Source organism: Rhamphochromis longiceps, linkage group LG14 (assembly GCF_057381845.1).
Source record: "Rhamphochromis longiceps isolate RC_006_pf linkage group LG14, R_longiceps_female_GT1.1, whole genome shotgun sequence".
Classification (NCBI taxonomy): domain Eukaryota; kingdom Metazoa; phylum Chordata; class Actinopteri; order Cichliformes; family Cichlidae; genus Rhamphochromis; species Rhamphochromis longiceps.
In genome coordinates, this window is record NC_140570.1 from 14,480,572 (window position 1) to 14,503,651 (window position 23,080).

Sequence of the window (23,080 nt, forward strand, 5' to 3'; positions counted from 1 at the left end):
TTTGCAATAAAAATATATTTTGTTTGTTTTGTGCAGTGCCAGGTTCATCTCTACAATATAGCATTGTAAAGGAATGGAATAGAATGAATGGAATAATAAGAGAAAACTATATTGGTGAATTACTATGAATTATTCCTTTTGTTTAATTATTTATTTATTTATTTATTTATTTATTTTTTTTGGGGGGGGGATTAGAAATCATTTTCCATTCAATTAGTTGGACTTTAGTATGGAGTACTATACTACTATCAACACTAAAGTTGTATGACATTTAAATCATATTTCTAGTTTATTTCCTTAGGATGAAAATATTAACTAGTACAATATAGTATAAATCATATAGATGTTCTGTTATGCTAGTGGCTGTGTAGCTTTTGTTTTGCACTAATATATTGACCACCAGTATAACAACTACACAGACAAAGAGCAGATCTAACCTATCCTAAATCAACTGATTTCAGAGCTGAATAAACACAGAGAAAGAAAACAGCACTCTGGGAAATTCAATCAACATTTTATTTTCAGGATGTACTTTGCTAATAATTGAAAAGTTTGAAGTGCATAGTCATGAAGGGAGCATGAACAACGTGGACACAAATACAGACAGACAGCTGAATATTCACAGGAAGGTTGATCCAGAAGAAATGTGTTTGCAGATGTATTTTGCTTGTGTGTTTATGTTGAACAGACTACAGTAATGTAAACAAAACATAAGAATTTGCTGCAACAGTACGACTTTCTATCAATTGCTATAATTTGTATGCTATCAGTGGCCTTAGCTTGCTCTAGATATGACCTTGTAAAATCATTTTTTTGGGATAGATTTATGTTTTGCAGCCCCAGAATATGTAAAATATTGATAGAATACTCTAAAATGCAGGACTGCAGTAACAGCATGTGGAGAGGTCAGTGCTTATAAATGAAACCTAAAAGAAATTCTCGATGTCTTTGTCTGTCAAACGTTAGTTATTTGTTTAAATCACAATATGAATCATAGTTTAGTATTTTTACCACTAATGTTAACTTCAAATTATCAAAAAAGACAAAAAATTCCATTTTTTCTGAACTATATTAATCTTTCCTATAATGTGTAAGAGGGGAAAACCCAGAAAATGTTGAGAACGCAATGCTATAAAAATGTGGGCACTTTTTACTTGAAAGATGACTTACAAACTATGTCCTTAAAATAGTTGTCAATTCCTTTTCTTGACTAAGTAACTGACTAGTAGTTGCAGCTCTGGTGTGGAATGTGGGAGGCAGACATTAGACTCTTGGCTTGGCAGTGTGAGTTTCAGCTGCTAGAAATACAGAAGTAGTATAGAGCATCATCATATACAGATTAGCTTTCATATGCATTTTATACAGCAGTAGACAGTAATGCAACATCATGTTTTAGTAGTGTTACCGTAGTTAATAGATTGCGTGTCATTATAATCGTGTTGTAACAACAGCAGACATGAGACTCTTGGATTGGCAGTATGAGTTTCACCCGCTCTGGCAGTAAGAGTAATACTAACTCTAAAAAATCATACTAGTCAATGAGAATTCACAATACTGTGTTACCTAGTGAATAATATTACAGCAGTACGAATGCTGTCTATAACCATTTTATGCTCACCAGTAGTAGTCTGATGAACAACCACTGTTCATACGTGGTTTATTGTTCAATGTATTTTTTTCCTAATTTTTTTGTGTAAACTTATACATCACACCTCCCCATTAGACTACTAGCACTATATAAAGCAGGAGAAACAATTGCAACATGATGCGTAATCATACATCTTTGAACTGCTGTAACTCTGAAAATTGTGGCAATGGTTTGATAATGTGCAATCCTCATAGTCCAAATCAAAATAAGATAAGATAAGATAAGATAGAACTTTATTAATCCCTCGGGTGGGTTCCTCTGGGAAATTCGACAATGCACACTAGTAGTACCATGGCTTGTACTACAGGGGCATTTACCACTGGGTGGCAGTCATACTGTATTTGGCGTGCTGTATTGCACCACTGCAGAGGAGCATTGTACACTGTACCGTGCACACTCAGTACTGCAGCAATCACTGCAAGCTGTTGGCTAACTTCAAGAGTCACAAGAGGTTCGGTATAGGTGTTTCTTGGAGGAAGACAGGACAGATCAGAACACCAAAGATGAAAAAACAAACAAACAAACATAACAATAATAATAATGCATTCAATGCTTAGTACAATGTCTTACTATTATAAAGGCAACTGTACCAAAACCAGACCTGCGTTATGCATTAAAACAGCTCTCCTCTCCCCATCACATATACATATTTTATCACATCAGTTATGGTTGTTATTAAAACAGTACATACCTCTTATAACCCGCTCAGATACATATGCCTAATTTGCTGCTTGTTGTTTTTTAAGTATTTTATTATCATTTGTTTTTCTTCTTTAAATTAAGAATAAAATCCGTAAACACAAATAGTGAGGTTTGAGTTATGTATTATGTGAATCCACCTATACTGTATTTTGAGTGTCAGGGTTATGAAAAGTACACTAACGGACACATTAACTCCACAATATTGCTTTTCCCTAACAGGAAGACTTTGGATGTATATACCCTCTTTACAGAGGGGTCCCATAACTCTTAGACAGTGTGTGATGCCTTACATCCACGTCATTCACATTTTTACAGGTTCACCAGGATATATTCACTTCTAACATTGTACTGTTAAGGTTGATCACATTTCACTCTTGATCCCATTTATACTCAGCGTATACTTACACTATTTAGTAATGTATAATAAAATAAACACTTGTGCTTCTTGGGCATAGGCGTTGTACTTTATATATTGTATGAAACCTGATTGCGTGAGTCAATTGAGGTCATATTCTACACCTTTCCTTCCAATGGTAATTAAATGCATCCCTCAAACACATAAGTGCAACCAAACAACTACTCAGTACATAACATCAAATCTTATAATTAGGACTCCAAAGCAAGAACATTTGTAATAGGTCAGTTATGATGTTTTCTGTGATTGCAACGATGGCTGCTTTTATATTACACACAGAAAAATATATTGTATTCCTGTAAGGGGGCAGCGCATTGGTTATCTTGTAGGGCATTTCATATTTGTCAGTTGGCAGTGTCAATTAGGGTGTTTTTAGCCCATTAGTACAGTAGCCCTGAGAGCTCTGAGTAAAACATACATTGAAAAAATGTAAATAAAAGCATACTGAGACACATCTTCAACAGTTTGACAAAGTAATAAATACAAAAACAACAACAAACTAACAAAGAAATAATCCACAGCGAAAACAGAAACTGCAGCTGCAGCACCCTGAACTCCCAGGGCCACCACTGTGTTATTATTCCATCTAGATACAACTTTTATGAAATAGCAAAGTACAAATGGGGTAATATGTTAGACATGTGTTATAATGCGGGCCTGGGTTCAAGCTTTTCCTGATACAGCTTTCATCTGCTCAAGGAATTTTGAGCCAAGTGTAAATGGGACCTAATATAGATTGATCCAATGCAGACAAAACCATCTGCTGTAGATATATGATCCTAATCACCATACTTAAACTCAGCTGAGATACATTTCTGTGGTGTGGATACATATATTGGTACAATGATCAGTGCCTTGGACAGAATTGCCAGCCAGTCCAGACACATCTTTAAAGTGCCTTATAACAGGTTATTGCATAATCTGATATCTGTCTTATTGCTTCCATTGAAGGCAAGGGAAATGCACTCCAGTATTAGAGAGGAGCAGGCTGACAGACGTGAACAAATAGAAAAATAAAATAAAAGCTTGTCATAGAGCTCTGTTCCAGTAAGTGAACATGTACCCGAAGTTAAAACCATTTGACACAGTGCTGCTGTCAGGTACTCGGTCAAAATGACAAACACAAAGTGAGAATGTTGAGTTTTTGTTAATTCTCTTAATATATAGTATAAAAGAATGGCAACTGTGAGGCCACTTCCGTGATTTGCCATTGTAACAAAACCACTTTAACACTGATAAAGTGCTGTATTGTTTGCAGGCAAGGCCAGTGAGCTGTTTTCTGGTATCAAAATGAATCCTCCTATGTGGGTATTTGTGTAGTAGCATGTAATGTATGTATGTAGCTTTCAGCTGTTCAAACTATTTATGCAGAGCATGTCTGCGGTCCTCATAGAAAGGACGTCAAAGTGACTGTGACTACAAACTACAAAGAGAGGTGGTTCTAATTTCCCAGGGGCATTTTAGCAGTAAACCGATCCTTGTTGACTTATGAAAGAATGAAACAGAAATGTGAATTTATGAAGATTTTGTTACATTTTCCAATTCGGCGTTTCTTGAAAGAAATATGTACTGGTGTTTATATTGTGCACATTTAAGCATTTACTTAAACATTTTTTAATTTAAAATTGCTCAATTTACTCTCAGCAACATCAACCGACGTCCCTTTTAAACAGCTAAGATCAACACTGGGGCTGTTTGTGAAGTCTGAACAAAAAGTTTAAAATCTTCAATGGTCAGGGTTTTAAATACAGTCAAGTAGTAATTTTATCAGTTTAAACTCTATAACATGCTCAGTTTTGGCCAGTTGTAGATGTACACAAAATAATGTAGCTGACCAACAAGCACTTATGACTGCCCTTGAGGGGCATTCACACACATTCAATTCAGAATAATATTAATATTTCTTTGATATATTTTTTGTACTGAATGAAAACATACATTTTGGGCAATATTTGACTGCCCAACAGTCTTTACATTCTTTTGCAGTGAGCTGCCCCAAGACAATGCTACCTGCACTACCAAGGCTATATTACTGGACTTGTATATTCTTGATGGGTTTGGCAAGTTTCCTTTGAGTTATATGTATTTCATTGAATCCACATGTAAATTTGGAAATTAGCATTTTGAGCTGCATGTGCTTATAAGGATATCCGGCTAATAAGCCATCAAGCAGCTTCTCAAACTCCTCTGGCAGGGCTTTTCAATTCTTTCACTTAAACAGAGCTGCTGAAATGTTCTCACTTTTTCAATAAGTGTAAACTTTCTTTCATTTATTAATTTTTCTACAGTAAACTTGTCGGCCAATATTCTAAAAGTTATTTTTCAATAACCCTGACGTGGCTAAAAAGGTGTTAAACAGTTGCAGCAGTGTTGAGATGAGCATTGACAGAGCTTCCCGCAGTTCTGGCCAGCGTGGAGGGGACCAAACAGAGACACACAGAAATGTTCCTGTATTATGGTGTAATATATAATCTTATACGAAGCTATATAAAATGTGCACATGCTCAAAATGCATTGGTTATTAGTCAGAAGCAGCATGATTAAGTTCATTCCTTTCAATAGGGAGCTGGGTCTGGGGATTGTCTTTGATGGTGGTTAGGGTTCTTCTTTTTTTTATGTAAGTTCTTCTCACCAGCCAAGGGAGCAGAAGCAGAACAGGCACCTGTGTTTATCTAAAGCAAAACAATAAAACCTGTGCAGAACTGGATCTTTTATTCACCTAAGGTAAGCCCATTTGTTAGTCCCTGCTAACCAGCATTTCACAGAAAATCTTTGGCCCAAACAAACCAGCAGTGTGTCTAATCTGAACCCAGAAGTCACATGAAAATTGGCATTTCAGAGGTTAATGTCAGAAAGATCCTTTGGAAACAGTTGGGATTTACTCGTTACCTTTCAAACACAGTTAATCAGTAAAACAGCGCCCAGTGTTTAAAATGGCAAAATACAAATTTTACAGTCAGTGTTTAAAATGTAAAACTTCCTATTTTATTTATAAACAATTTATGTGATTGGGACTAAAAAATTTTATCTTTTCTTTATAACCAAACTTCTAGTCAGTTACCACCTGGCTTATTTTCATCCAGGTGAAAGCTAAGGGAAAGAATTTGAGCAGTGTTGTGCTGTTCTTCGACTGACATCCTGGCAGTTTTTCATTATGGCAGTTCAACATGGCATCAAAGATATTTGTTCCCACTGGTTGAGTATATCTAAGTCCAAGTTTCACTTGGAGTTGTAGAGTTCCAGACTAAGAATCCAACATATTGTAGCTTCTCAGCTGATACTGTAAAGCATGTTTTGGACTGGAAACTGAATACTGACATTGGGTGTATAAAAAAGATTTCGGCCTTGTGATGCGTTTTTGCTTTAACGTAGTGTGAATGTTATTAGATAGTAAGAAAGTACATAGAAAAAAATAACACATCAACTGCATAAATTGGAGATTGCAATGTGAAGAAAGTGGAGCAGAAGCTGTACAGTGGAACAAATGGGCTACCATGGTAAGTGAGAGAGATCCAGGCCTATGCACACTTCACACTTCCCAAATCTCAAGCATGATTTAAAATAGACATTTTTACAAGTTGTTTTTGTTAGCCGCTAGTAAGATAATTGATTTTTCGCTGAGTGTGTACATTTGTCTAACATATATACAAACATGTAGGCATACTTAACATTTTGTTCAAGCCTTTGGTGTCCCTTTGTTTTCAGTTTTGGCTCCTGAAAGACCATTTTCTGTGTTGTCATTCCCTGAGGAGCTCACTAGGCACTCTTTACTGTAGAGATAAGAGAAACAAAGGTTATATTGAACACCTATAAAAGGAGACAAATACAAGCGATAAGGGCCATGTGCCATATAAATTGCAGGGGTTTTAAAAAAACTTAACCCAATGAGCTTCAAATAATAATTTTGTTTTGGAAATATAGAATATGGGTGACATTATTTCGTTATTATATAATATAACAGATTCATAATAATTGCCCACTTTGTTCTGAGACAATTTGACCTATATTGTCAGCATAAAACCATTACTGATTACATCAGATATTTTAATTAGAAAAATACAAAAAAATCTATTAACATGGCCAAATGAGTGCCTGGGTCAGCCACAGTCAAACAACAGGGTAAATCTTTGTGACACAAAATTATTTTTCAGTAAATAATGTAGTTTTATATGAACTGGTGTTGATGATATGACATTAGACCTAGTGATAAAGGTTACAATGATTTTAGTTGTATTCATCGAATATAAATTGTTCATTTGTTATATGAAAGCAAATACTCTTGAAATTATGATGTAACACATTTGAATTTCCTCTAATATCAGATTTTCACTGCTAGATGCACTTTTTATGTCAATAAAAAAGATAACAGAAAGCTAATAATTCTACTTCTTTTGCAAACTGGAGTATGACAAGCAATTTCTTTCATTTTTATTTCCAACATTCAAACTTTTTGTTATACTTTTTAGAAATCAAATAAGACTTGCACATTTTAAAAATATTTGTAGTACATAAAAATATTATTTACGACATGTATGTATAAAGATCACTTGACTTATTCTTCATGTCAGTATGTCTTGTCTGAAAAATTGTGTTGCCGTAACAGTGCATTACTTGTGTGATTAAACAGGAAATATAAACAGTACTTCACCACACTTAATTATTCATAACTTCTGTACATTTCGTTTTGAGCTGCGTGTTGCAGGCTATAGTATCTGCAAAAGTCAATGACATCATAGGACTTGTAACATATGTATATGAATAAAAATATATGAATAAAAACCATATCAGGAAAAAAAATTCAATGGTTCCTTAAAAGCTGGAATTTTTTTTCATTAATGGTGAAAACTTCACAAATGTTTACACCCTATTTCACAAGATGTTAAATTTGTAGAAACAGTTATAAAACTAGCATATAATAGACCAAATTTCTTTTTGCCAGCAATACACAGTTTTTGGCTGTTTGACTGTAGCTGACCCAAATATATATGATAAAAAGATTATCTATAATCAGTATTGTTGATTTGTTCTAAATGTCCTTATAAGATAGTCAATGATCTACTCACTTTTTCTCATCATCCTTCTGCAGGAAGTGAACAACAACAGCCTTTATCACCATGACAATGATAACTAAGCCTATGACTCCACCCAACGCTGAGACAATAATGATTGTCAAAGTGTTGTCAACTTCCTTCACTGAAAAGGTAGAGAGAGAAAGAGAGAGAGAGAGAGAGAGAGAGAGAGTGACTTTGTGAGGACAAACAAGTATACAGAGTATGTAAAAACTGACTTAGAGCTCTAACAAGATTGAAACTAGATGCTAGTAGCATATATGTACTTGTATATGTACTTTATAAACACTTTCAGTCAGCAAGTCAGATAAAGCTCTATTTTTGTATGCCAGGTGTTTGTGCAACTTTTACATACTTTGATCCACCACTATAAGAGTGAAGATAGCACTGTGGTTGCGGTTCTTCTCTTTTGGATTCCTGGCAAAACAGATGTACTCTCCTTCATCTTCAAAGGTGATATTCCATAGCAAGATCGAAATGTTGTTACTCTTTGAGGAGCCGACAAACTCAACACGCTCATGGGACACACGGACCTTCGGCTCCACACCCTCCATAGGGATCAACGCTTCACATAACTACACACAAGATATTTCCTTAGATACACAGTATTGGGTGTCAGCTACACAGCATTGGGATGATGACACACTGTGTTGTAATTTTGCCTTTGTACACCACCACATCACACTGAAAACCAAAGACTTTAATTCAAGGGGTTTAACAAAAGTGTTTTATTACCTGTTTGGGCATTTTTATATATAGTTCCCCATTTTTAGAGACTCAAAAATAATTGACAAGCAGTTTTATGGCCAGGTAAAGGGTCCCTTGACACTTTCTTAAATATTAAGGAAATTGTGATCTGGACTTGAACTTGTATTTGGTAGCTGTCTGAAAGAACATGTAGTTATGCCATAATCAAGCTAAAAAAAAAAACGTGGCCAAATCAGCTATTTGGCACATTGATCAAAAGATGGAATGAACCGGGCAGCTCAGCAAGACTTAAAGGCCAGGGAAACCTGTGGAGACACCTGTGAAGTGAATGATCATAGAATTCTTTCTTTGGTCAAGAAAAAAGTTCCTTCACAACTTCTAACAAAGTCAGCAACACTGTGGAGGTAGCTACATCATTGTCAAAGTCTACAATCAACAGATGTCTTGATTAATGGAAATACAGAGCATTTACAACAAGATGCAAACCAATGGTTAAAGATAGAAAAAAAAAAGAAAAAATAATGATCTGAAGCGTGGTGAAGCCAATATAATGGCATAGGTATGTATGGTTTGCAACAGAACTCATTCACTTGTGTTTACGGATCACGTGACTGCTGTCAGTGGCTGGATGAATTCTGAAATGTACAGGGCTACAATTGCTCCTCAGATCCTGACAAATGTTGAAAAATTTATTGGGCAGCACAAAGTGCAAATCGTTAATCACCCAATGTATACCGCACAAGCAACCAAAGAGCCTCTCAAGACAAAGAAACAGGATTTAATTAAATGACCAAGTGAGTCACATGATATCAGAACATGCTTTCCACCAGAGCATTCTTTTCAGTAGAGTTTAGAAGTCCAGTGTTGGGGAGTAACGGAATACATGAACTGGTGTTACGTATTTAAAATACAAAATATGAGCAACTGTATTCCCTTGCAGTTACCGTTTAAAACGGTGATAATTAGAATATAGTTACTTTGTTGAAATAACTGGATTACACAACGGTCTTTTCTTAGGCTATCACCTCTCCAATTTTGGTAACTCCACACATAGCCAGAAACCCAAACAAGACACGAAATAAGAGGCTCCAATGTAAGCGTCCCATTAACATTGGTGGTGTCAGTTACACAATGGACCCAGCGACAGCACAACAGAGCCAGCAGAGTACGAGCAGGAATGGATTTCTTACTTTGAAATTCCGACACCACTTCATATTTAAAGAAGAAAGGGATGGGTGAATTTGACCATGCCATGCAAACACTGTTTGCCAGCAACCAAGCTGCTCGCAGCGTCAAAAGACTCCAACCTAAACAAACATCTGGAAATAAGTTCTTTTTTAACAATGAATGTTAGCCTACTGCAGCTACCTTGTTTTAGTTGTGGTAGCTACCTGGGTTATGTGCCACTTCAGTATCTCTGATGTACTATTGCTGAGTGATTTGTTACTATTACTGGATGCTACTCGCCACCGAACTAACATTGTTAGCTGGCGTTAGTTCATAGACTGCAGATTGTTAGACCTGCTTAAACATTAACAACCTGCGAGCTGCAAATAATCATGTGCAATTCTGAAAGCAGTCTATGAACTAACCTCAGCTAACGCAAGCTAACAATGTGATTTTGGTGGCAGGAAGCCTTCAGTAATAGTAATAAATCACACAGCAATAGTACATTCACGTAGTTGTAAAAAAACACGACAATATATTAAGTAATCCAAAGTATTCAGAATATGTTACTCACACTGAGTAGCTTAACGGAATACGTTAAAAACTACATTTTGGGGCATGTATTCTGTAATTTGTAGTGGAATACATTTTAAAAGTAACCTTTCCAACACTGCGGAAGGCAGACCTCTAGGCAGAGAGACCCACAAACAAGCAGCAGCTGAAGGTGACTGCAGTAAAGGCCTGGCATCTCAAGGGAGGAAACACAGCATTTGGTGATGTTCGTGAATTTTAGACTTCAGGCCGTCATAACCTACAGAGGCTTTTCAAATAATACAAGCAGATCCTGTGTATTAAAAAATGGCTGCATTTCCTAAACAGTTAATACAGGCTGTACTAAAAAAAAAAAAAACAATCACATGTGATAGTTAACAAAGGCAAAATTACAAGAACTATCTGTTCATCAAAATACTTATGAACAAAACTGTATCCCCATGCCTTCAGAAATACAACAGCATACACTCACTGACTGTTTATGCGATGAGACACGAAACATATGAAAATGTCAGGAATCACTATTTTTATGCTTTTTTGTATCCCTGTTGGTGTTGTGGTTGTGTGCACGTACCTTTATGAGAGTTCCATTGTCATTATATTGCCAGTTGAAGTAGAGATTTTCGATGCCAATACATGAAGAGTAAGTGCAGGGCAACAAAACCGTGGAGCCATTCATTGCTTCGATTGAAGACACTTTACCTGTGGAAACTTCCAGTCCACCAACAGTCCATACGCCTAAACCAAGGGAGAAAGGAAAAGTTAAAAAGTTTTTAGAAAAGGATAGAAAACGGTTTTTGAAAAGCAATAAAAACACAATTATATAAGGCAAAATGAAAATAAAAAAGTAAAAGATAGTACAGAGTTTTGTGTTTGTTTGATATTTGCAATATTTGTTGTGGCATCAGTTTATTGAGACTTAATTATGTATGAATTCATTATGATATAACTTAAGTAAAAGTAGAATGTGGCCAAGTAGGCAACACTATTCTGTCTCTCTTCTTTTAAAATTAAATTGTGAATAAAAATCTTAATATGGAGTCTAAACCTAATATATTTAAAATTGCTGTCACAGGGAAAAAAATGACCACATGCTCCCTGATTACTTTTTTTGTGTACTTTATGGACTTTATGGCGAACTTTAGGCTTTGAAAAATTAGGTTAGGTTCTAAATGCAACTTTGCAGAAGCAACTGACAATTTTACCAAATGACATTTATACTGTATGATGTCCTCTATGTAAAACCTCTCTCTTCTATTGGTCTTAATGTTAAAAAAAAAAATGTAAAAAAAAAAAAAAAAAAGAAACATAGAATTTTGGTACCATTTCTAAAGAGAAAAGATTTGTTCTCTAGTTCATCAGGTCAAACTAATTAAGCAATCAAAACCTTTGATTTTTTCAAGACCCAACTAATCCAATTTATGAATAGAGTATAAGAGTCATGCGACTTAAATTCACATGGCCAGGCATGTTATGTGGGTTTTGCAATGACAGCTGGTGTAATTCTCAGATTGTTGCTCTGGTTTCTCTCTCACACACTTGGGGTCTATTTATAAATACTCTCTTCCCCATTGACCTGCTCAGGATCACATTTCACTTGGACAAGGTACAGACAAGGTTAGAGTACATGTATGCCTCTGCTGAGGACACATAGACATAGACATGTATGTATACTTGCTTAAAAGAATTTTGCATCACCTGCTCTGGAATGCTTTGAATAAATCTGCGTTAGCACAAGAATCTCAAACACTTGAGTCCTCATATTACTGGATATGGATGAAATCGTTTTACTACTTGAAATCACGTGTTCTAGGCACACATTGTCATTTACCATTTTTCAATTCAAATGTTAAAGAAATCAGAAAATGTATTAATGTGATTTGGAGGAAAAAAATTCAACAGCAGAAATATTGATACAAAGTTGTTTTTCAGCTGTATTGTTACCATCACAACACTGGCACTGGGGCTGGTTAATGAAACAAAAAAATACAATTAATGTGAAATAACCTTTTCTTAATATACATAGAAAAAGTTACTTGGATAGAACTCATTCAACAGACAACTTATTTTGTATTATATTAACTCATTCACTGCCATTGACGTCTATAGCCGTCAATTGCAGTGTATGAGTCAATGGGTTTAACTCATTCACTGCCAATGGCTGGCAGTGAATGAGTTAAGTATATTAATGGTGATTTGCTGTGTATGGCTAGAACTAATAAAACATTTTCAGAAAAAAAGTAATAGTGTTGTAAGAAGATTGTTTCAAGTAAGACTTACTGGAGCTGAAACTTTTAATTCGTACTGGGAAAAACACTCAGTATTTGAATTGTCATTCTTTCTGTTTTTTTATCAGCTGCTTTTGTAAAATGATATAAATAAAAAGAAAGATATTGCTGAAGTAAGCGTTTAGGGTTAATGATACAAGCAAGGGATTGTAAGTGTGGGTGGAACTCCCACTGAAGAGTATTGGGTTCCAGTAGTGCAAATACATAGACAAAAATAAACCTCTGTCTGTGGTCAAAAGAGCTTGCAAAGAAAAGCGCCTGGACTTCTTTAAGTTGCTTGAAGACGTTTCACCTCTCATCCGAGAAGCTTCTTCAGTTCTAAGGTCAAATGGTGGAGAGTCCCAGATATAAACCTAGTGGGAGTAACCCCCCACAGAGGGACAAAAGGACCCCCTGATGATCCTCTAATCGCCTGAGCCAAGGTGTGAAACTGGGTGTGGGTCCCAATCAGCCAGAGTTTCGGGTGTGTTCATTGTGAAACCTGGCCCCACCTTATCATGCGAATTCCTGAGGTCAGATGGCCCAGGATGTGAGTGGGCGTTAAGGCGTCTGGGAAGGGATCTCAAAACTGGATTATAGATGGCAGAGAGTTGGTGTCATAAACCCCCGCCTCTGTTCAAAGATGGTCGCTCACAGTGGACATAGATGGCTTCTTTCACTCCTCTTTCAAACCAAAGAGGAGTGAGTGAAAGAGGAGTGAAAGAAGCCATCTATGTCATCTATGTCCACACTAGGTTTATATCTGGGACTCTCCACCATTTGACCTTAGAACTGAAGAAGCTTCTCGGATGAGAGGTGAAACGTCTTCAAGCAACTTAAAGAAGTCCAGACGCTTTTCTTTGCAAGCTCCTTTGACTACGATGACCTGGATGACTGAGAACCTTCACAGACACAAACCTCTGTCTGTATTTTATTTATTTATTTATTTTTTCAGATGAAATTAACTAAAAGAGTTCCTTCTGCAAGTCACATATTGGTTATAATAAATATGTGCACTACCTTACAAATAAATATTTATACATCAAGGAAGCATCAGTTTGTTTGGCTTTGCTTTTTTGGTCATCTATATGCTTTTGTCCTACCCGCTCTTCTTGATTTTTTTTGTAACACCTGGTATTTAACTCTTCAGTTATGCTGACTGTGGAGATTAATTTGTTATCATATGTTACCTTATATATGAGATCAAAGTAGTTGCATTATAATATGGTATGTAGTTTTAGTTTGCATTAGACCTCTGACTTAGAAGAGTGTGAAAATCATTAGATCTGTTGGATTGACCTGTATTATGTTGAATGTCTTACATTGTTTCAAAGGAGTTGTTAGGATAATGGATGTTATTTTAATCTCACTGATATCATTTACATGCACTGTTGTAAGTTCATTATTACTTCATTAGTCTGCATCAGTTTATCAGTTTCTTAGTTTCTTAGTAAATCGGCTACAAGGTAATTTTCCACCAGCTTACTTTCTCTCTGCTTAAACTGTTGCAACATCACCACTCCACTCGAGCTGGACTGTTACATTCAGTTTTGCACGTAGTCAGGCCTCACTAACGTGCACATATATACAGACTTATGTAACACACGCACGTTCCCTCACATACACACTTATTAACAAAGGGAGGTCGTCTCAGGACATCTCCTCTAGTTGGACTCACAGTTTCACAAAATGCACAACAGGTCACACACTTGTTTTTCTCTAAAGTATCATCTGATGTTTGTATAAGGAGAACTTTGGACTATGGGGAGACTGTTATCATTTCCAGTAAGGTCTAACTGTGTGATGTCATCATGGGTTATATAAGGATGGGGAACGGTCCACTCTTTGGAGATTGTTGCTGTACGTCAGTCTTCCCATACTTCTGGTTCAGAAGTGTGTAATAAAGATCACTATTCTGACATCTACTGAGACCATGCAGTCGTTTGTCTTCTCCTCAAAACTCGAATCATGACATGACTCATCCACTTTCAGCTCAAGCATTTTTAGTTTTGAACTTGTTTGTTTTCTGATTCCACTTTTGCTCTGTTTTAATAGCCTGACTTACTTTTTTATAGCACTGGACAGTCTGGACAATTCTGCTTTCACTCCTTTTATCCCTCAATCTTTCTGTCTTAGTTGCTTTCAGAAGTTGCTCCTGGGGGAGACAATCCCTAAATAAGAACATGGAAACATATGTGTGTGTGTGTGTTCCTGTCTAGCTATCTTTGTGAGGACCGGAATCTGCATTCTATTATACTAGTGAGAACCAACAGTCACTTGTGAGGACACACAACCCGGTCCTCACAAATTTGAAGGCATTTAAAGGTAATTTTGAGGCTCAAAATGTGGTTTTAGTGTCAGTTTTACAATTAGGTTATGATTAGGTTTAGGGTAAGGGTTTGGGTTAGGCATTCATTTTTAATGGTTAGGGTTAGGGTAAGGGGCTAGGGAAAGCATTATGTCAATGAAGGTCCTCAGTAAAATAGCTGAACGGGGTTGTGTGTGTGTGTGTGTGTGTGTGTGTGTGTGTGTGTGTGTGTGTGTGTGTGTGTGTGTGTGTGTGTGTGTTTGTATTTTCTACTTTAAGAGGCTTAGAGGTTTTGAACATTGAACTATCTTTTAAACTCTTTGGTAATTGCAACAATGAAAACAAACATTTATCTCTATCAGTAATTAGTTGCACATTTTCAGTGAATAGTCTGTGAAACAAAATGCTCTAGTGGAGAAAAAAAAAGATGTTATCCATTTCCAAAAACGTTTCCAAATGGATTATATGGTGCCCCCTCCTCATGCTTAGAAATAAACTTGACACCTCCTTGGCTTTACTGCTCTCTACTATCATGGTTTTGTACATCACTTTTCTCTTCACTATCCTCTTTTTTTGTCTAAACAGTTTGTCCTGAAACCGCCCACAGATTCACATCCTGAAGTAGTGTACAATTCACTTATGTAATGTATGCACTGTTATCTTTTTATGTGACGTGTGTGTCTGTGTATGTGTGTGCATGTGCATGTATGTGAACTGTATATATGCACTTACTTTAAGTGTTTGTGTACATATCAGTAATACTGAAGGTCTGAAAAGCAACTGAGTGTGTGCATGTATGTGCATATGTGTCTGTGTGCATGTATGTGTGTGTGTGTCCTTGCCTGACTGTCAAGGTGACTGTTTTTTTTCTTCTTCTTTTTTTAAGTAGGCCAGTAATTGAAAAGTTAATGTATTTCTAAGAGAACCCATAGAGAACTGACTGAGGACACTATTCTGCAATATATACAGGGAAGTGATGGGAAATGTGGGAGAGGGGGGTACTATGAACAAGGAAGCGTAGGTAATGCAGGAGTTACAATGTGTAGGAAGTGATGGAAAGGGGTCACAAGGAAAGAACAGGGGAATGGATATGAGAGAGGTGAGGCATGTGAGATGTCCTTTTCAAGGTGAATGGGCAAAGAATTACACCAGCAGCTGAGTTACTTAATAGGCAGAGCTGCTGGTATTGTGGGACAAGATAGTTTCAGTTTTTCACTTCAGGTAATATATGCAATGTGATATTCATACAAACAATGCTGCAGTAACTGCATTTTCAGGCACAGTACTGGAGAAATGTTAACATGATTACTATGTTACTCCATGATCACTCTATCATTTTGCTTTTTACTGTATCTTTTGTTTATTCGTCACAAAAAAGGATGATGAATAATTTTGCGTAAATGAAAATGGAAAAAATGAAAGTAGTTGGCATGACAGTTGTTCCAACCTTTTGCATCTTCCATGCTGAAAAGTTACAGATATCTGAAGATTGTCTTTATTCTGCAAAAAAGTCATTATTCCAAGTTTTGTCTGTGGTCCTGCTGCAATAACAGCTTCTGTCTGTTAATACTGAATGACACTTTCATATAGATCCGGAGATGTTAATGAGAACAACCTACTGTTAAACATTTTTCCTTAATTTCACACCTGACTTTTATTGGGACCTTTGCTTCACTGCCTTCATTCTCTTCATTCTCTGTTGCCAAAAGGTTTTGTTGTGACATATTGCTGTAATACTTTGCACATTACTTGATTTAGGTATTACTTGATTACATAAGAGAAACAGTTGAGCATTCCAATACAGACACAATTTAGATAAATAACCATATCCTGAATATATAAGATGTTAACAATGATAAAATGCATTTAAGGTGGACATTTTCATAACAGATGAACCGGATCTCTTAAATAGAGGTGAGAATATCCTCCAGAGAACCAGCCCATCCATTTATGTCCATTGTAATGGACATTTGTTTTTGGTCTCTATCTTGTGACTTATTTGAGCTATCATAATAAGTCCTAATGTACTAAATAGAGGACATCCTGGGCTTTCCATTGATATCTTGTGCATTTCGGTGCTCTCTTTTAGCTCCAAAGAGGAAGGAAATCCCAAAAATAGTTCAATGGGAAGATTCTTTCCTCAGTTCTCAGGAGGATATAGTCAAATGAAAGTATTTATTCATAAGTGTAGACCTTGAATTGAAATTTAAGTGTTCTTCTAACTTGGAATATGGACTGTCGGGCTGTTGTTGAGTCATGATGTTAAGTTAAAATTTAAGTTATAATCTATTCATTTGTGAAAATGAAGGTATTTTGGGGATATTGAGTTACATATTTTAATGTTTAAGAACCTACGGTGACACCTCTTATATAATCTATTTTGTTGATTGAACTTGATGTTGCTGTTTTACTGCTCCCATAATTTTCCTGAGTGTGGAAATGGGTCGGGCTCTTATGGGTTAAAAGATATTTGAACTTATTTTATTTAAATTTACAGGTACTTAATGTAAACCAATCTCGCACCACCACTTGAGTCAGACTGTTAATGCTCTATAATGCTGTGGCTATCCTTTAAGAATTTGCTGATAAAAAATATAATTTGTTATACAGTTTATGCTTCTTTCTTATTTGTGTTAGCCTTGCCTGTACTTATCTGTTGGTGTATCTAATGTCTGCTGGGACAGTGGGATTCAGTCTGAGAATATGTACTTATGAGAAAATGATTTCAGAGAAATTCCACTGAACTTAGCTGGTAATTTAGACAAAACAACCAGATCAATGCTGTTTTAGCAAGATTTTTGGGAAAATATTTTACTAAGAAAGTGTTATTTGGTGCAGTATGACTTTCCACAACACTCAACAATTTCATTTGGAAATATGTGTACTGACAATGAAATACAACAAGAAACAAATGAATATGAATAAGATGTATAAGATGAATAATTGTAAAATTGTGCTTTACAACTATTTTTTGTGTATGCGAACTATGATGTAAATGAAGTGTGTATATTGCCTGTATTTGTTCCTCTTTCTTAAATGAATATTTTGTTAAAAGTTTCTGGTACATATATTTATCATATCTATTCAAAAGAACTAAACTATTGTTTAATCCCTTTAAAGTGAACTAATGTTGCATTGTGTTAGCTAGTCAGAAGTGTGTTCGCATGTTTTCAGTATGTGATATGCTATGACCAAATTTGACCCTACTGGGACAAGTGATGATTTGGTCTTGGTGCTGCCGCTAACCTGGACTCATGGACTCTTGAATAATTTAGTCAATAACTTTACCAAAATGCAAAATTACATGTGTTATTGAACTAAAGTTATTTGTTTTAATATTTACCCCTGATGTTTGGTTGGAAAACATAAAAAGCCCAAATATTTGCCAAAAAATAAAACAAAACAAAATTGAAACAACAAAGTGCTGTTTGTTTTTTTTGTTTTTTTATCTAAAACACATTTTAAAAAGCGGAAAGATAAGATGCATTCTAATCTTACTTGTCGGTTATCTAAAGACGACACTAATATTGCAATACTGGACACATACTAGTCCCATTTTTCTTTCATAAAACTCAATGGTGCTCAACTTTCCAAACAACTGAGAGCCAGGGGGGGATTTTTGGATGTGGGGGCACTATTGGGCACTACAACAAAATCAGGGAGGGTACGAGCAAAAGCACAGATCATCACTGCACCACTACGTCATTACCAGTAATGCTATGTTCACACAGGCATGCATGTAGATAAACTATAGCTTGTTTTTCTTTACTTTGAAAACCAAAAGTTAATTATTTGTTTTAGTTTCTCCTATATGAAGGCTATGTTTAAAGTAGAATTTCAAAGTGCGAAGTGTCAGTTACTCAAACAGTCCAGCAGCAACCCTACAACATGAAACTGATCTAAGTCAAAGGTTTGTATTGTTGGCCTGATTGTTTAACAATTAAACATCACCTGTGACAGCACCATACATTGTAGTGTTTGGGTATGGAAAGATAATGATTAAACATGAGCGTTGAAGCAGATGCGACAGAGCAGCAGATGTAGATATAGCAGATATAGAATAACCAAAAAAAGGTATTGATTTAGTGTAAGAGGGCTGTACCACCCACTCAGACATAATAAATAAGAAAAAGCGAGCAAAAGGAGCAAATGAAGAAGGTCTAAAGGGCACAGAAACAAGTTAAAATGTATAGGCAATTAAAGGGATAGCCCCATCCAGAGACATGTTTGAAAAGAGTGGAATGACATGGCACTTAAAGGTACAGAGATAAGTGTAACTCACCAAGCAGCAGTGCAACTGCCAGACCAGCGTGAAGTAGATCCCCTGATCTCAGTCGACCAGAGACACTTGAACCAGTGCTGTCCACTGACGCCATGACACCTACGCCACCTGTCTGTCTCTGTTCTTCTCTGCCTGTCTATATGTATACAATGTGTGTCTCTGTCAGTCTGTCTCCTTGTCTGCCAGTCACTGTGAGTGTTTGACTTATGTGCCTCTGGACCAAGGTGGGACACTGAGCTGTGCAGCTGAAGGCAGAGTCTTGCTCTCAGTCCCTCCCTCTTCTCTCCTCCTCTGCACTCTGTCCCAGTAATGAACAGAATGAGGAAGCGCAAAAGAGAGAAGGATAAAATTCCTTTAGGGAGCTTTCTCACATCAAGTTGTTCCTTGCACTGCTCTCCTGCAGCCCGGGGAAGCAGAGGAAAGGAAAGACTGAAGAATGCAGCAGTTGAACAAAGAGTGCAGCCTCTCTGTTTCTTTGCCTCCCTCCTCTCCTGTCCTCTGTCGCTGTCTCTGGCAGACACAGTGGTAATTATCCAGCAAAGCAGAGTGTGAGGCGAAAGGCATAGAGGAGTAGCGAGGCAGAGCGGCACCAGGGTAGCAGCGTTGTGTCAGACCGCTCCACTCCTTTAACAGCAGCAGGAATAGTCAGGTAACCAGGCTGGCCAACAAACCCCATGGGTGGGGGGGAGACATAGGCTGGAGGGGGAGGAGAACACACAAGAGGCACAGAAGGATGCTGGAGGAGAGCCAGCAGGCAGAAAAGCAGAAAGTATGCGTGTTTCCCGTGCCGGCACAGGGAGAAATGAGGTACTGCAGAGGTAGAGGTGAAGAGAGAGCGAGCGAGAGAAGGAGGGGATAGCGAGTGGGGGTGAGGGGTACTGGGTGATGTCTGCTGCCACATAGATGCACACACACACATGCGACCAGCACAGAACGGCTGAGTCAGCCTTTGCTCAAGAAGGTCTCCGAGTCAGTCACGGGGTGGGTGTTTCACCCATACCACATACTTCACTACATCATTTGCTCATGTCTCCACTTTCATGCTTCTCTCATTTCATGGTTCAACTTTATATCTGCGTTGGCAATCGCATTTTGCTTCCAGTGGCTCTCTTCCCTATACTTGAGTTTCACAGCAGCAGTGTTGAGTTTGTCATCAAAATATCACTACAGTGGAATTTTTTGTAAAGAGTTTTCAGGTTTTTATCCCCCAATAAAATCAGTATGTGCGAGCATAGTGTCCACAGTTCACATGGTAGCAATTCACTTGAAGATAGCAACAACGACTGACAAGCTTTTGGTATTAGCACTTTTTTCGATTTTTAGATCATCTCAAGAATTTGATTCAAAGTTTTAGGTGATCTATTGGAATGGTTCCTAAGCAAGATCTTCAATTTGAACAAGACTTTTTCTCGTACAAATTTGGACAAAACCCATATTGCCTGTTTGTTGCCTGACAAAGACAAAACTCCACCAAGCTTACTGATGGTGGCTTTGGCTAGAAAAGTTCAGAAGGACCCCCCAGATACTTGCGTGCAAAATGCCAGAAAGAAGTGAGAACATGATCTTTGTGCAAAATGGACCCATTTAAAATGTCAAACAAAAATAGGTTTATGGGCATACAATAATTATGCAGCGCTTCCATATGTGTGTGACCTGTGTCTCCTTTAGATTTGCTTGACATATCACTTATATCTGCAGGCCTCCTCATTAAAGTTCAACCAATACAGCTGTTTCCAAAAAAGAAGCCTTCATTTACTGCACTTTAGCTTTCATAGTTTTATTATTACGGAAGACAAAAATCTGTATCTGACATACATTTGTATAATGTTTATTAATTAATTAGCTTTTCTTTATGCAACAAGAAATATATATTTTTGGAGATTTAACAGTAAATTAGTTAGTAAATCAAATAGTTTAAAACTTGCAATATTTTATATGTATATTTGATTTATCACAGTTGATTAATGAACATGCTAGGCTATTTGATACTTGTTCATGTGCGACACATCATGTGTTCTGACTCAAACAGAGTGATGCAAAGTGGTGTCTCATCTGTAAAAAATAGGCGATCATAACATTGCAAAATAAAGTTTTAACCCTCGAGTTTGTGATTTTGTTTTCTTTTGTTTGCCATAAAAGTTTGGAACAAACTACCTATTGATATAAAAAAAATATTCAGGTGAGCAAAGTGAGTAAATATGTGTGTTAAAATGTAAAAGAATTCTGTTAAATAAAGTGTTGCAGAAAATGACTTTGCATAATTTTGAGTGTGTATTGTGGTTAAATGTGTTAATGTCATGGTTTAATAAAAATATTTATTCTAATTCCCTCTAATTGAATTGTGGTGTTATTGGACTTTATTTGAGTGTAGCAATACTGACAGTCAACTACAGAAAGGGTGGAGCCTATCATAGGATTGTTTTTATGCCTGATTGTTTGCTTGCAATGTATAAAGGGTCTTCTTAACACCATGTTACAAAACATGGATGCACCAAGGCATTACCTGACCATAGCATACCTTTCAATAATCTAAGCCTGGCCTTCAACCCAACTCAGCGAAGGACCACTGCGACAAGTTGTAGTTGAAATGTACAGCCTGGCCTCATTCACAAGATTCATGTCTTCCCTACCAATCAACAAACACATTAATAATATTGTCACTAACGTCAGAGCCACACAGGGCCATTTCTCATAACAATTTCTACACCCAGTATAATTTCCCATTTCACTTAGTGATGTAAGTAAAACGTAAGCAAGCAACAAATTTTGCCTCTGCCTCATGTCAAGTCTACTGGCCTTTACCTGCCATCATAACATTAAGCTGAAAGAGCGAGACTACTTTTTTGCGGCACTGCAGCCTTGCAAATGGAACTGTTCGTCATCTGTAAATTGCTAGCACTCCTTGTGTACCCCACAATCACATCTAACATCCTGAAGAAAATTATAAATGAATCAGATTAGTCATACACAAAATAAGCTACAGTCATAACAGACTCATCCCACCCACTGTACTCTTTGGCTGCAAGTGAATATCCACAGACAAAACACCACAACATGTTGACATGTTTAAGAACATCTTCAAATGTCTGTGTATTTGTTCTTCTTTACTTTGATTTTGATTATTTAAATTGTTGTTATTGCTCAGGAAAACTGATATAAGGTTGAGGAAGGCAACATTCTGCACATTTAAATGTAAGCAAAAACACTATAAAGTCTGCTGATACATGATTTTATCTTCACTACATTAAAGAATTCCATTTTCTAGAGTCTGACACATTTTCACAGATTAATATTTAATTATCACACAATGATAATGATCATTGGTGTTAATTACACCATTCAGTCTTATAAAAAACAAACAAACAAAAAATGCAAACACATTTGATGTTTGACCCAAGAAAAAAATAAAAGATGAATAAACATAAATAAAACACTGATGATGTGTATTATGCATGCTCCTTACCACTTTCGAGATTTTATTTCCTGTTTTTTCTCCTTTTTTTCAGAACTATCCAAACAGACGCGATGGATCCTTGACCTCCCCAGCTTGCACACACCCACATGTTGTCAGATGATACATCGTTTGGAATTTAATGTCATTTCCAAGTTCGAGTATGTGTGGGTTGCACTGATACATAGTGAGAGACATCCTCTGCCTTTACACAGCAAGGTATGTGTAGGCAAATATGTAGATGAATTCTTAGTAAATCCATGATATATGCACACGGCAAAAGAGGCAGAATGAGATGCATACACATATACAGTGATAAATCAACACATCCATCTTTGCATATGCACACTGCCACACAGTCACATGTGAGCACATGCTCACACACCTGCCACTGGACAGGGTGACCTTGGATGTGTGTAAAGAAGGAAGGCAAAGCAAGAGAGGATGTTGCACTAAAGAGAGAAGAAGAGAACATTTAGGATCAGGAGTGGAGGATGTGGGTCAGCGGAAG

The 23,080-nt window shown here is 36.7% G+C and overlaps 1 protein-coding gene across 1 annotated transcript; it reads right to left on the minus strand.

Annotated features, from left to right (window-relative positions):
* Window positions 1–524: 524 nt before the first annotated feature.
* On the minus strand, window positions 525–19,885 carry LOC146653800 (sodium channel regulatory subunit beta-4-like). The gene is made up of 5 exons (XM_085380089.1): window positions 19,119–19,885; window positions 10,836–10,999; window positions 8,190–8,409; window positions 7,829–7,958; window positions 525–6,535 (listed from the first exon to the last, which is right to left on the minus strand). Exons 1-5 carry the CDS (start codon window positions 19,210–19,212, stop codon window positions 6,442–6,444), a joined length of 702 nt encoding a protein of 233 aa, XP_085236215.1. The 5' UTR covers window positions 19,213–19,885; the 3' UTR covers window positions 525–6,441.
* Between the last annotated feature and the right edge of the window lie 3,195 nt (window positions 19,886–23,080).